At 39.5% G+C, this 13,446-nt stretch overlaps 1 protein-coding gene across 4 annotated transcripts in view; it reads left to right on the top strand.

The window, feature by feature from the left end:
• The window catches only part of DIP2C (disco interacting protein 2 homolog C), a 320,370-nt gene that overhangs the window by 226,224 nt on the left and 80,700 nt on the right, over nucleotides 1–13,446 (top strand). For all 4 annotated transcript variants that reach the window (XM_062621536.1, XM_062621534.1, XM_062621535.1 and 1 more), the window contains 5 exons: nucleotides 239–349; nucleotides 10,261–10,384; nucleotides 10,985–11,094; nucleotides 12,431–12,533; nucleotides 12,803–12,867. In XM_062621536.1, coding sequence (XP_062477520.1) covers nucleotides 239–349; nucleotides 10,261–10,384; nucleotides 10,985–11,094; nucleotides 12,431–12,533; nucleotides 12,803–12,867 — 513 coding nt within the window. The remainder of the gene's footprint in view (nucleotides 1–238; nucleotides 350–10,260; nucleotides 10,385–10,984; nucleotides 11,095–12,430; nucleotides 12,534–12,802; nucleotides 12,868–13,446) is intronic.

The following is a 13,446-nucleotide window of genomic DNA, read 5'->3' as shown; positions in this document are numbered from 1 at the left end:
TGTAGGAAACAATACAGCATGCAAATATTTAAATACATCCTAAGTGAAAATGTTCACAAAAAGAATACCTAACAGAATAAATCCCTTCTCATTCCTTATATATCTTTCATTAGGTATTTGAATAGTTATCATAGAAATGTTTTGGTAATCATCTGTCTCCAAAAAGGAGCACAAACCTCAATTATCGTTATCTAAAACGTGGGATAAAACATTTTTAACATGTGTCTCTCTGTTTCAGGTAACACTTGTATTTCCTAACAATGATCCTGCTGCTTTCATGGTAGCGTTTTATGGCTGCCTGCTTGCGGAAGTTGTCCCCGTTCCTATTGAAGTGCCACTTACAAGAAAGGTAGGGAACTGAATTTTTTCTCTATACTGCATTTTAAAACTTGTGTCAGAACAAATCACAACTGAACATAGCTTTTGAGTACATTTTTGTGGTTATCTCTGAATCTGAGGATACAAAGATAGTGCTGTATGGTGGGTTATATATAGTTCCTCCTTTTCTGTGACGGAAAATGTGAAGATGTGCTTGCAATTTCAGCAAATGCGAGTCTGTCTGCAACAGGAGTGGAAAATTTTCCAAGAGAACAGCTTTGCCAGTCTGAGATGGATTGTCTTTGTAGCCTCTCAAAGCATTCGGGTGTTGGCCACTGTCAAAGAGTCATTGGCAACAACTGATTTTCCACCTGTCCATGCAACCCAAGCTATGTTATAATGCCACTAGTGTTGTGTATGCTACTTCAAAGCAGTTATGAAAATTCCTTTTCCTGTGTCTTTATATGTGTATGTATCCCGAAGCTTCCGTCACCACAGTGATCTCTGCCAAGGGTGGCACTTGAACAAATTAAGTTTGGGAATTGTTGCCACAGAGCATACATTCGTAGAGAAAACTGACCATTGCTGATCAAAAACCTTTCACATCCATTGTTGGTTCAAAGATTCAACCATGTATCCTAGGGAAGTGTTAGTAGACAGATACAGCAGTTCAAGCCAGAAAGAGTGCCTGGGGGTAATGAGGGGAGGGGGCTCAGTGGTGTCCATGAGCCACAGCTGGGAAGCTTACACTGATTCTGCTGAACTTGCATTTTCTTCTGAGGATATGTACCTTGAAGGCTGTAAATACAGCAAAATGCATTTATCCATTGCAAGTTCTTTTTGTCATATCCCCTTAATTTTACCATGGCTGGCCACAATGCCTGTTTTAAATTTCTCCCAAATACGCACTTATATAATCCCTTTTTTATTAGCTAGCACTAGTAATACCTTGTTTTAATTATTTGGTTTGGAATTGTCCAGGGAAAGTGTGCTCTTTAATCCTCACATGCTTTCTTTTTTAAAAAAAATTCTTTTGGAACATGTGGACTGAAGCTATTAGGATGCTTCCAGGTAAAGGGCTGGAGAAATGTATTTTCAGTTTTTCAATTGTGAAGGGCTTTTCTTTGAAATGGTTTCGTGTCACAGCACCCTGGAGCAGAAGCTCAATTCTTTGTTTCATGCAGAGGTACCCTGCCTTTCAAATGAAAAGTCACGAAAACAAGTTTTCATAAAGACTTTGCAGTTTGCACGTCTCACATAGCAGTTTAATAGCTAAAAAATTTGGAGACTCTTTCGTAACTGAGCATGTTTGAAGCTTCCTCATCTCTGCGAATCCTAGTTGATCTCATAATTTCTGCATCATGTTTATATGTGCCCTGTCCAACATCTGCCACAGTGAAACCAGAAGATGGCAGGGAGAGAAGGGATGGTAGCTGGAGGAAGGTTTGCTGAACTGGTGAAGGGGGAGAGAGGAGTAGGGAGAGATGAGGGGAAGTGAGTGGATAAGACGACAAAGGGCCATGATCCAGCTGAGTAGATGTGAAAGTAGCTGAGCAGAAGGAAGGACAAAGGGAACCAAGGAAAAGAGGAGACAGGAGGTGCCCCAGCTTAGCTGGGCTGAGACTGGAGAAAAGGTGCAGCACATTTGCATTAGGCTATCACCATGCTTTCACATGTGAGTGCAGTACCTTAAGATAGTATTGAGACAGGTGCGGAACATGGTGCAATATTTCAACATAAAACAGAGATGGATCAACAAAAAAAGGCAAGCAGACTAGTTACATTTTAAGATCCTACAGAGTGTTCATGTGGGTAAGTCTGCTTTCATTCTATGGAAAAAAAGAAGCATTATGGCTTTGAGGGAAAAAAGTATAATATCTTTCCCTGTCACTATTTTTCAAGGTTTAGTGGTATTTCAAAGTACATGGATGGGGTAAATTTTTATTATTTTGGAACAACTGATTCCACCCAGTAAACTATCCAGCTGTCCAAATAAATACTCTTATGGCAAATTAATAACCTACCCTAATACGGATAAACCTCTTGGGTGTTTGTTTTAGGTTTTTTTTACATTTGTATGTATATATGGGTATATAAATATACACTTACACATGCATATATATATATTTGTATAAAGGAATATCTGCAGACTTAGACTGTTTAACTGTTGCCAAGATCATCCCATAATGTTTAAATATCAAATTAATAAAACAATAACAGAGACGTCAGTGGTACAGTTAAAAAAGCAACATGATCTATGATCTATAAATAAAACTATGCAGTCTCACAGCATATACTATTGCAAATATTTTTGCATTTGTTTTATGGAATGGGAACTGGAGTGGAAACAATGAGATGAAAATCATGTTCAGGGTAGTCCCAGAAGGAATACCTCTGCTTGGTCAAATGGCAGTGGATTGCTTCTGGCATCTGTGGGAAGATGTCATTCATGTCATCACACATTGACCTAGACTGTTTTTTTATGCTTTCCCATTACTTGTTCTCTTTTCTGCATGCTTCAGTACATTCTGGCAGTGGACATTTTGGGGTTTGCTTTTTGAAGACAGATATGTGAAATTACAAACAGACCAACAATTGTATTATAAATACGAATTTAAGAATAATAAGCTGATTCAGGATGAGTTATTTCAGGGACTTTGATTGTGAGCACATATTGCTCTGCAGACGTGCATATCCATATGGAAGTAAAGGCTTTTGCATTACCAGCACCTAGATTTTGTGTGCATTCCCTTTTCTTAATAAACACAAAGCATTTGCTTTGTATTTAATTTTTATTAAGGTCTTTGGTACCTGTGTTTAAATAATAGAGGGTTTCAATGCTGACTTTTCATAGGATGACTTGTGTTTTTTAAAGATTTTGGTGGGGTTCCTTTTCTGGTTCATTATTAGGTGAGGGTCCATCTCTCCTTGCTCTTCTCCTTCTGTATCCCACCTTTGTGTTGACAGAATACCTAAAATTAGTTGCCCTTCCCTCAGGGATTTCAGGAGACGTGTCTGACATGGCATCTGGGTTGAATAGCCTAAATATCCAGCGGCCACCCAGCATTCTCCAGCTTAGTTTTATTCCCAGAATGCTTCCTGGTGTTCAGCAAAGTCCTGGAAATTGGCATTCGCATCAGCATGGTTGTGGCTCCTTAGACTTGGGGAAATCAGATCTAAAATGAAAAACTGAAATCCCAGGCTTTTCTTATGTACATCAGTACTAACTCTTTATTCTAGAAGTAGTAGTCAGGGTTTCCATGGTCACTGTAGCGAAAGAACCAGCAGCATGTTTTATCTCTTCTTCTTTTCCTGCGTTAATACCACTGAAATGCCTATTTTATGAACACTTCCCAAAATTTTTATAACTAATCCTTTCGATTATGGGCTGTGTTCTTTCAGAATAGTGTCCCTCTCTCCAAATATTTTATGTTTCCCAAACATTAGCGAATAGTATGTTCTATACAACATCTCTTCCTTCAGATCTGCCATTTTTGTTAATCTCATGTGAAGATGGAATATTAGGAATTGTTTCTCTGCATATGTCATACGTAAATTGCAACCTATGTGTCATAGAATGTGACATCAAAGTAGATACAGGATTTCAACATGTCAAGTTCTAGTTCAAATAGCAATTTATTACTTCCCTTATGAAAAGATTTATAAATACGGTTTCGATTTCTTTTTCTTTAGATTTTTTAGGTCAGTGTTTTTTTTCCATTTGATGGGTATCATGAAAATTATTATTATTATTCTGCTCTGATAGGGTCAGGGGAGCTAATCAGTGTTAGTCTTAAAATTACATTTTTGTCCTCCAAGCCCATTCATTGTTATGCTTAATCACATGCTGTGAACATATGAGAAAAGCAATCCTACATAGATTTTTACAGGCTCCCTATTATAGGTTGTGAGTATTTGTACGAGGGTATGGCACGAAAACATGTAAAAATCTATTTCTCCATTAAAACACTGTTTCCTAGCCTGTTGGATGTAATGTTTGCTGTGTGTGCTTCGAGCAGGTATTTCAGTGCTCTCACACTGTGATTGGAAGAATGTGTTTGTGTATTCCGTAGGAAATCTGGGGATACCCACTCCAGGACACATGGGCTTTTTAGAGCAAGCTTCATACAGGGTAAAAACTTTTTCAGGATGTCTTTTTATGAAATCTTAAAAGGTTAGAGTATTAAAGCTTTCACAGTAGCCAGAGAGAGATATCTCTTTAAAGACAGTGAAGTTGTCTCAGTCTTGTCTTTCATTTGAAGGCAGAATTGTATTCCAAAGGAAATACACCAAGATGACTTTCCTAATGTCTCTGGGACTGAGATGAGTTTTGTTTCCTCTCAGCTGTAGTCATCATTGGGTTGTAGTGTGCCAGAAACACTGGAGCTCTACATTCAACATCTTTTGACAATGCATCTCTTTCTCCCCTAGGTTGAAAATATACATAAAATGTTACATATTTTTGGTGACACGGTCTTCCAGTACCTCCAAAAAATACAAGTTCCCTCAGCCCCACATGAGCCCTGTTGCACACCACCGGACCCCTGCAAGCCCTCTGCCCATCCTTCTCTCTTCATACACTTCAGCAGCTGGAGTCTGTGCAGAGGTCTTTTCTCTGCTGGCCACAGTGAATCTCAGATCCTTTCAAGTCTACTTTTTCACGGTTTTGAGTTTAGGAAATGGTAGAGAGAATATAACTTTTCATGCAGTGTCCGCTGCCAAAAATAACCATTGTCTTGCTTTCATTAAGACTTTTGGACATAAAGACTTATCATAATAGCAGATTTCATGTGTAAATCACTGCCAGATACCAAAGTTCTTGTCTGAGAATACGGCTGATTTTTTCATCTTAAAGCTGGTTATGAAGATTGCATCTGCTTTGTGTTTAATTTTTATTAGGGTCTTCGGTACTTTTAAAAATAGAGGGTTTCAATGCTGACGTTTCATTTTTAGTTCACACTGGTGATGTTTGGCCTTTACTTCTGGTGGGTGCCCTATTTGTTCTTTACCAGCAAATTTTTGTTAGGGAAAGGGCAAATGACGCTCAAATAAGCATTGTAACAGAAAATAAGATTAGCTCAGTCTGTGTTGCTTGGCCACATAATTCTCATTCTTAAAGCAGTCTGGGGCTTGCAAGTGGATGGGAGTAACCTTTATCAGGCCAACCTTTGCACAGGCTGTCTCTTCCTTCCTTCCACATTAGATAAGGACATGCACTCTCACTCACAGAGAAAGGATCATAATTGTTTTCCTTCACACAGATAGTCTCACAAAGCATTATAGCAATGACATTAACAGTATGCTGAAATGCAACCACACGTGGGATTTTTTTATTCTGACAATGAATTATGACTCTGCAGCAGGAAGAAGACAATTTGCCTCCAGGTACTGGTGAAAACCTTTAAGGGACCTTTAATAAAAGCCTTTAGAGAACCTTGAATGGCTACCTACAGCAGAGAGCATTTCTGGCTCGCTTCATCTCAAAGATTGATCTCTCTAGGTGTGTGCAGACATAGTCTAAAGCTATGCAGCCCTCATTTTTCATACCTCGGCAGGTGCTGTGCCTTCAAGAAATGTAAAATGATAGTTCCAAAGTCAGCATGTGGTCTCAAACCTCATGCTACAATAGCTCAGCTCTATCTTTTGCCTTCCACCTGCACTAAGTGTCATTTCAAATTGTGAACTGTGGAGGATTTGACAATGAGCATCAGTGGCAAGTCTCTCCGCGTCTGCTGTTGGGACTGCGTTGGTTGAGTTCTTTCTCCTGGTCTCCACTGGCTCCCTACGGTTTTTTCTACCCCCACAAAATTCAGGAAAATAAGTGTTTGTGGCAAATGGGGTGTTGCCAAAGTAGCAAATTAGCATATATTACCAAAATAGCAAATGACACTGCTGACAAAACAGTAAGTTGTGAAAATCTATTCCCTTTATGAGCAGGAGAGTGATTTTATTTGGGGGGGAGGGGGATGAAGGGAGGGGAGGAATTTTTATCTTTTTTTAGCAACAGATGATTTGATTTCTTTTTTTCCTACTTAGAAAGCAATTTTCAGCATTGCAGACATTCATTCATTCATTCGTTTTACGTTAATCAAAAGGGATGCCTATAGTTTGTCTCTGAAATCCAAATTAATCAATGTATTTAAAGTGAGTAGTCTTTTTCCTGGCCTACATAGAAGCTTTGACTGCTTCATGCAAATGACTGCGTTTTCAACTCAAACTTTCACTTTTCAAACTTCGAAGTTGAACCCAAGGTCCTCACTGCTCTTAGGCCTCTCATGCTCAAGTATGAGGAACAGCCAAGACTCATGTACATGCTTGTGTGTGTCGTTAAGGTTGTGGTGTGTCTGTGTTATCTGTAAGGCTCTCAGCTTGACATGTTTTCAGATCTTCCACTTCCTGGCTGTCAGTCCAGTAGCTCAACGCCACCTGGGTAGTTACAAACAGTTGCTTCCATGGGGCAGCATATATCACAGGGGCACCTTTGTGGACCAAGAGATGTCAACCCCTTCTTCATCGCTGTTCTCTGCAGTATTTTTTGCAGTCAGGATGAAGCCACCAGAAGCAGGCAGGAGGTGTTGATAACTAGTTAGGAGGTGTGACACCAGGGCACCAAGGGCATGGCATAGGATTTGAAAGTCTGTAAAACACACTGGGTATTTTCCATGTGTGGTGAAATTCTTCCAGTCTCCTGTGTTGTGTCACATAGTTGTGCAGTCGTGTTGTCCTTTCAAATGAAAGAATTAACTGTGCAGAAAAGAAGATTTTCATGGTATTGAGATGGGGTTGTCTTGATGAAAAACAGTCTGTTATTAGAAATTGTGATGTGAGTGGATTGTATTAAGTAGTCTATGCATGAATCTCTCTGCTTGTGTGTGAACTACTACAAATGGATTAATAATATTCATGTGGACATGCTCTAAACCAGTTGATATAGCACTAAATGGAAGCATAGTAATTATTTCTTGTGTTATCTAAAAACCTCAAACTGTTAATACTAAAATTCCCTTTTCCTGTTATTTTGTTTTGCTATGAGAAGAGCTTGACAGATCATTTCTTAACTGATGCATCCCCCAGGGCCATGATGTGCTGATGCTCTGAGGTCCACACTTCTTGCTGTTTTATGTATGTTAGATTTCTTCATGGAATTTATTAGGTTAGTGTCTGCTTATGGAGTCCTGCAATAAATGGAATTTCATTACTTGAGAATCAGCATTTTCTTGGTATGGTGGTGAAACAGTTTGCTATCAGTCTTTTATAGAGCATACAGTTGAACAACATTTTAATTTTAATTTAAATTTGAGAGAGATGTGGTTGCTGCATTCAGTTATGAAATTTATGTGTGGGTTTTTTTTTTTAATTTGTAGTTAGACATTCATACATACACTGATATTTTAGATTCAGTTTAGTGAGAAATTTGGAGTATTGATCTGATATTTGAACAAAGTGGTGACTTCCCATGATGATAGAGAGCAGGTCTCAAAGGCTGTGTCTTGCTCAAGGAGTGATGTTCTCCATGGAGCACTCCAGCCCTCATCTTCCGGCCATTCCTTTTGAGGGACCTCCAAGGGAAGCATCTCTCCTGCACTGTTCAGGCAGTCAGTTTCCTTCCACTGAGAGGATGCCAAAGGTGGAGATGCCAGGTCTCATCCTAGTGTGGAGCCAGGGTCTGATCAGGCCAAGCACTTGGCCCAGGATTTTGACAACGCAGATGTGGACCACCTAACTTGAGAGTCAGTGAGGACAGTAATGCTTTAAAAAGCCCTTTTTGTCCTGGAAGATCCTCTGATGCAGGTACAGTGGGATTGACAACATGCTGCCTGAAATGTGTTCATGGGTACACCAGTTATTCAAAGGGTACTCTCTGTGTCTGAGTTGTTACTGGAAGAGATGATGCACAAGCTCGATTTTAAAATTTAGAAATATAAAACTAAATTTTTAAATGAAAAAAAAAATTGTGAAATCTTAAGAAAAGACTCTGTCGATTTTTCCAGGTTTTATATGCATTCTCGTTATAGCAAGCGAAAGCAAATACAGTTATTCTGAATGGAAGGTATTACATAGCTGAGTTTTGGCAGATCAGTTTATTGTCCCAAATTGTTTGCTCAGCTATCAACATTCTGGTAATTGGTGCCATATACATATTTTAAGGTGGTATGGAAAACAAGTAAGCTTCTTTTTTATCTCTGATCTCATTGGTTCCCCATTTTAAATTGCTTTATCTGACTACATAAAAATTGCTTTAAAAATTAGTCAGATAGTCCTGGGGGTTTCTTTGTATCATACAGTTTTGCATTGGATAAATCAACCAAGACTACTGTTCTGTATTTCTGGTTGCTTCCATGATTATGTGTGCTTTATGATTGATTTTAATTTGATCTTTTAAAACTCTGTAGGCTCTTTTCTGTGGAATCATTCTGTGAAGGAAGGGTTGATACTTTTGCGTACATTTACATCTAGGGGTTTGCTCAGTTGAAGAACCTAGTGGATAGATGTAAAGCTCATGAAAGAATCATGACAAGACACTATACATAAAGCAGAAATAATGCTGTAGAAGCACAGCATCTCTTAAGGAACAGCTATGGCCTAGACTTGAAAATCGCTACATGACTATTTAGCCTCACTGACTATATCCCCTTGATGAAAGTAAAATGTAATGTGCTTTCTCTAATGGGCTCTTGACTATCTGTAGTTCTCCTGAAATGTGTCTGTAACTACTCAATGAAATGGTTATTGGCAAATGAAGTTAGATAGCATAAATAGTGATACTGTCACCACTGCATAGCCATCATAACATCTTACAAGTTGAAAGCTTTTTCTCCAGGTGGAAGCATCTGATAACCTGTATTATTTCCTAGAATTGTTACAGAGTCAGGGAATGGTTGAGGTTAACAGAGACCTTTGGAGGTCATCTGGTCCAGCTAACCTGCTCAAGCAGGGCCACTTAGAGCAGGTTGCCCAGGACTGTGTCCAGATGGCGTTTGAATATCTGAAGAGGTAGAGAATCCACAACCTCTCTAGGCAATGTATGACAGTCACCCTCACAATAAAAGCATGTTTCCTCAATTTCAGAGGCAACCTCCTCTTTTGTGGTTTGTGCCCATTGCCTCTGGTCCTGTCACTGGGCACACTGGAAAGAGCCTGGCTCAATCTTCTTTACAGCCTCCTGCAGATATTTGTACACATTGATGAGATTCCCACCTAAGCCTTCTCAAGGCTCAAGGCTGAGCAGTCCCAGCTCTCTCAGTCTTTGCACATGGGAGAGGTGCTCCAATCCGTTAATTATCATAGTGGCCATTTGCTGGACTCTCTCCAGTAGCTCCATGTCTTGTACTTGGAAGCCCAGAACTGGACCCAGCAGCTGAAATGTGCTACACTAGTGCTGAGTAGAGGGGAAGGATTACCTCCCTCAACCTGCTGTCAGTACTTTGCCTAACACAACCCAGGTTACCATTTGCCTTCTTAGTGCAGTGGCATGTTGCTGGCTCACATTCAACTTCGTGTCCACCAGGACCCCCAGGTGCTTTACTGCAAATCTGCTTTCCAGCCAGTCATCCCCAAGCCCATACTGGTGCACCGCGCAGTTCCTCCCTAGGTGCAGTATTTTGCATTTGCCTTTGTGAAGATTCCTGACAGCCCATTCCTCCAGGGGTCCCTCTGGATGGCACAGTCTGGCTGGTGTCACTTCTTCCAGCCACTCATCATTTCTGAAGGGATGTGAGGGCAGGCATCCTCTGATGGCTTCACTTCTCTTTACAATTTATGTTATTGCAGACAAGAGGATATGGAATATCTTTGTGAGTGTATGAATGAGTTCTGATAATCAGCTAAGTTGCTTAAAATAAAGAGACTGTTTTTCCTCTTGAGGTAATATGCCAAAGGACAACCTTTTCAGCCTGCGATCACTTCTAAACAATTCTTTGTATTGCTTTTGTCATCTCTTAGGATGCAGGAAGTCAACAAATAGGCTTTTTGCTTGGAAGCTGTGGAGTTACTGTGGCCTTGACTAGCGATGCATGCCATAAAGGACTGCCTAAAAGCCCCACAGGGGAGATACCGCAGTTTAAAGGTAAGCTACCCTTGCTTATCATGAATACCATGGGTCATTTACTATAAAGCACTTGTTCAGTTGCAGTGAGTGAGGATCAGGCCCATGATGACGCTTGCCTCAGGAGCAGCCATGGCTACTGGGACACAGTTTTCCTGGCTGTGTGTCACTGGCTGGTGGAGAGGCTGCTGAGCAGTACGAGTGCTCTTGATGTGGTTCTCTGCAGGTTTAGACAGGCTGCTGAGGTCAACTGTGGCCACAGGTGAAATTAAACCAAGACTCAGGACTGTAGGAAACAAGAAGCATTCATATAAATCAGTCCTATAGTAAAGTGGTAGGGACAGTAACCTCTGTCAGGAGAGTGGTAAAAACCTATTTGGGTCAATAACAGCGTAAACTGTCCAGCATTTCTTCAGGGACTGTCTGAGAAGGCCACGATAGCCGTGTTAAGAAAGCAGTTCTGGAAAATCTGCTTTCCCACACTATGGTGAGGTTTGAAAGAAGCAGTGTTTAGGTAATGGTGACACAGGCACTTCGGAAGAAAAACTCTGGCAGAGAAGAGTTTTGTCTTGTCATACGTAGCAGAAACTCAACAAAAGCTGACTTTTCTTTGTACTTCAGGCTGGCCAAAGCTCCTGTGGTTTGTCACAGAGTCTAAACACCTCTCCAAGCCACCTCGTGACTGGTTCCCACACATCAAGGATGCAAACAATGACACAGCTTACATTGAGGTGAGTTAATGAAGATGCATCTTCTTGATTCATTGCATATGGCACTTCCGGATTAGGTAAACATCATTATTCATTCACCAGTAACAGAAGCAAAAAACATCCTGTTTTAGCATGTTAATAAGTAATACTTTCTAATAAATTATACTGGATATTGATTTCAGAAAAGTTAATGAAATGTTAAATTGCATTTTGGGGGTTTCTAACAATGTTTTTATGTTATCTATATGGCTGCTACAATATTATATTAAACTTGCCTTGACCAGTCTTGGTCTCATGCACAGCGTGGGCTTGCCCACTAACCTTGAGACGGATTGTTGGCAAGTTTCACAGTGAAGCTTCAGTTCTCATATCACAACCTTCGGATCCTTTGAAAGAGAAAGAATTTCTTGTTCAAATGCTTGCCTGTCACTTACTGCTTTGTGAGTCACACTTCTTCAAAAGACTAGCATCAGGAAGAGAAAATTAGCAGTACTGTTAAGTTTAATCTTTCTCTTTTATTTTTTCCCTTCTTTTTTTCCTACTTCTGCATAGACTCAAATGCTTTGAATTCAGTGATGTTAATCCTGAATTTAAATGATTATTCAAAGGGAATAAGTTCAAGTGAATGGAGCAAAGGTATTTGCTATCTTTGTGCAGGCAGAACACTGGGCTAGAGAAGCAGAGATGCCTCCATTCTCAATCTTTGCTAATTATCTTCATCATGGAAAAAGATTAGTGTTTAATTTACTTTAATTGCCACTGATAGTTTCCAGACTCTTGCATAAAGTTGCAAAAATTACTGCAATCATCAGCAGTGATCTCCCACCTCTTTTCTATGCTGCTTTCTCATGACTCTTCCATACCTTCATACTCTTCTATCAAAGAGCTTGTGTCTTTCTGTATGTATACATACAGATTATTATAACAGCACCCAGCAAGGATTCAGCCCATGCATTGTAAGACATGGAAGGGACAAGCCCAGGTTTATTGGTTGGCCTGTTAATGTAATGTGAACACTGAGCAGAATGAACTAGGTTATTCTCTGCTAAATCTGACCAATCCTTTAGTCATTAGTATGATCAGAATTGCTAGAATTCTTTTTCCATAATGCCTATGTTCAAACAGCAGATGGATTTCTGATATCGAGCCTGGGAAGCTGTAGTCAAAAAGAGAAAGCCTATCTGAAAAAAGTGTCTTTTAACGACAAAAAAAATGCCTCTCAAACTGCTTCCTTCTGAAAATGGTCATTAGATGTGTCCATCATCCACCTACATAAGAAACACTTTAAACATAGCTATTAAATAATGGGAATAGGGCAACTATTGCACATTGACTTTCCCTGCTTATTCCTTTTTAGTACAAAACATGTAAAGATGGAAGTGTGCTTGGGGTGACTGTGACAAGGATTGCGCTGCTGACACACTGCCAAGCTCTGACCCAGGCATGCGGATACACAGAAGGTAGAGAGTGCCCTTCCCTTGCTTCATCCTTAAAATCAAGTATGAATTGTAATTTGTTTCTCATCAAGCTCCTGTCTTATTTTTTATGTAGATCTGTGTCAACGGCTTCTAGATTTTAAAAAAAAAAAAGATTTTTTTCATTTGTGTTAGAAAATACATACACATTTAAAATATATTTGTGAGAGGTACAAAAACTTCCTCTGAGTGGGTTTGCCTTGGGTCAATGCCATGTTCTAAAAACTAAATTCTCTTGTGTTTTTGTTGGGCAGCTGAAACAATTGTGAATGTATTAGATTTCAAGAAGGATGTTGGTTTATGGCATGGGATTCTTACAGTAAGTATGTTTTTGCATTTTCTGTGAGTATTTGAAAATAAACTAACCTAATGCAGTTATTACTAGCACAAACTGGGATTTCTACAGTTTCTTCTGAGACTTTTTTTTTGCTTTGAAAGCAAAAAATATGTAACTTAAACCCCTCATCTTCTGCTAGTGCACTTACCCATAATAAGCACAGTGAAGATGCCAATGTATTTTTATGCATCATGTCAAGTACTCTGGCCCCATTCTTATTCTGATCTTACTGATTCATGATTTTGAGATCAGTCTTTATAGCAGAACAAATTAAATTAGTACTTGCCTCTGTGAGGATATGTAGCATCCACTGGCATAGCTATATCACCTCTGACTAGCTTTTCTGTCAGAACTCGCATGACAGATGGTTTTGTTAACATTAAAGAATTTCTGATAATTTCAATTGCATAAATTGTCTACTTGCTGTTTTAATGTCTTCCTCAGTTGACCAGAGGTAATTGACATATTTTTAAGTATAGCTTATAAAGGTGTCTTTCTATGGACTGCTTATAAATATGTCTGACTACAGTCAGACAAACAATTACTATTCACTGGTCATTT

This window comes from Pezoporus occidentalis, unplaced genomic scaffold (genome assembly GCF_034315485.1).
Source record: "Pezoporus occidentalis ecotype Australia unplaced genomic scaffold, CSIRO_AGI_Poc_V1 ctg23, whole genome shotgun sequence".
In the NCBI taxonomy this organism is placed as follows: domain Eukaryota; kingdom Metazoa; phylum Chordata; class Aves; order Psittaciformes; family Psittacidae; genus Pezoporus; species Pezoporus occidentalis.
Note: the sequence above shows the minus strand (reverse complement) of the source record. Positions and strands in the feature narration are given on the sequence as shown.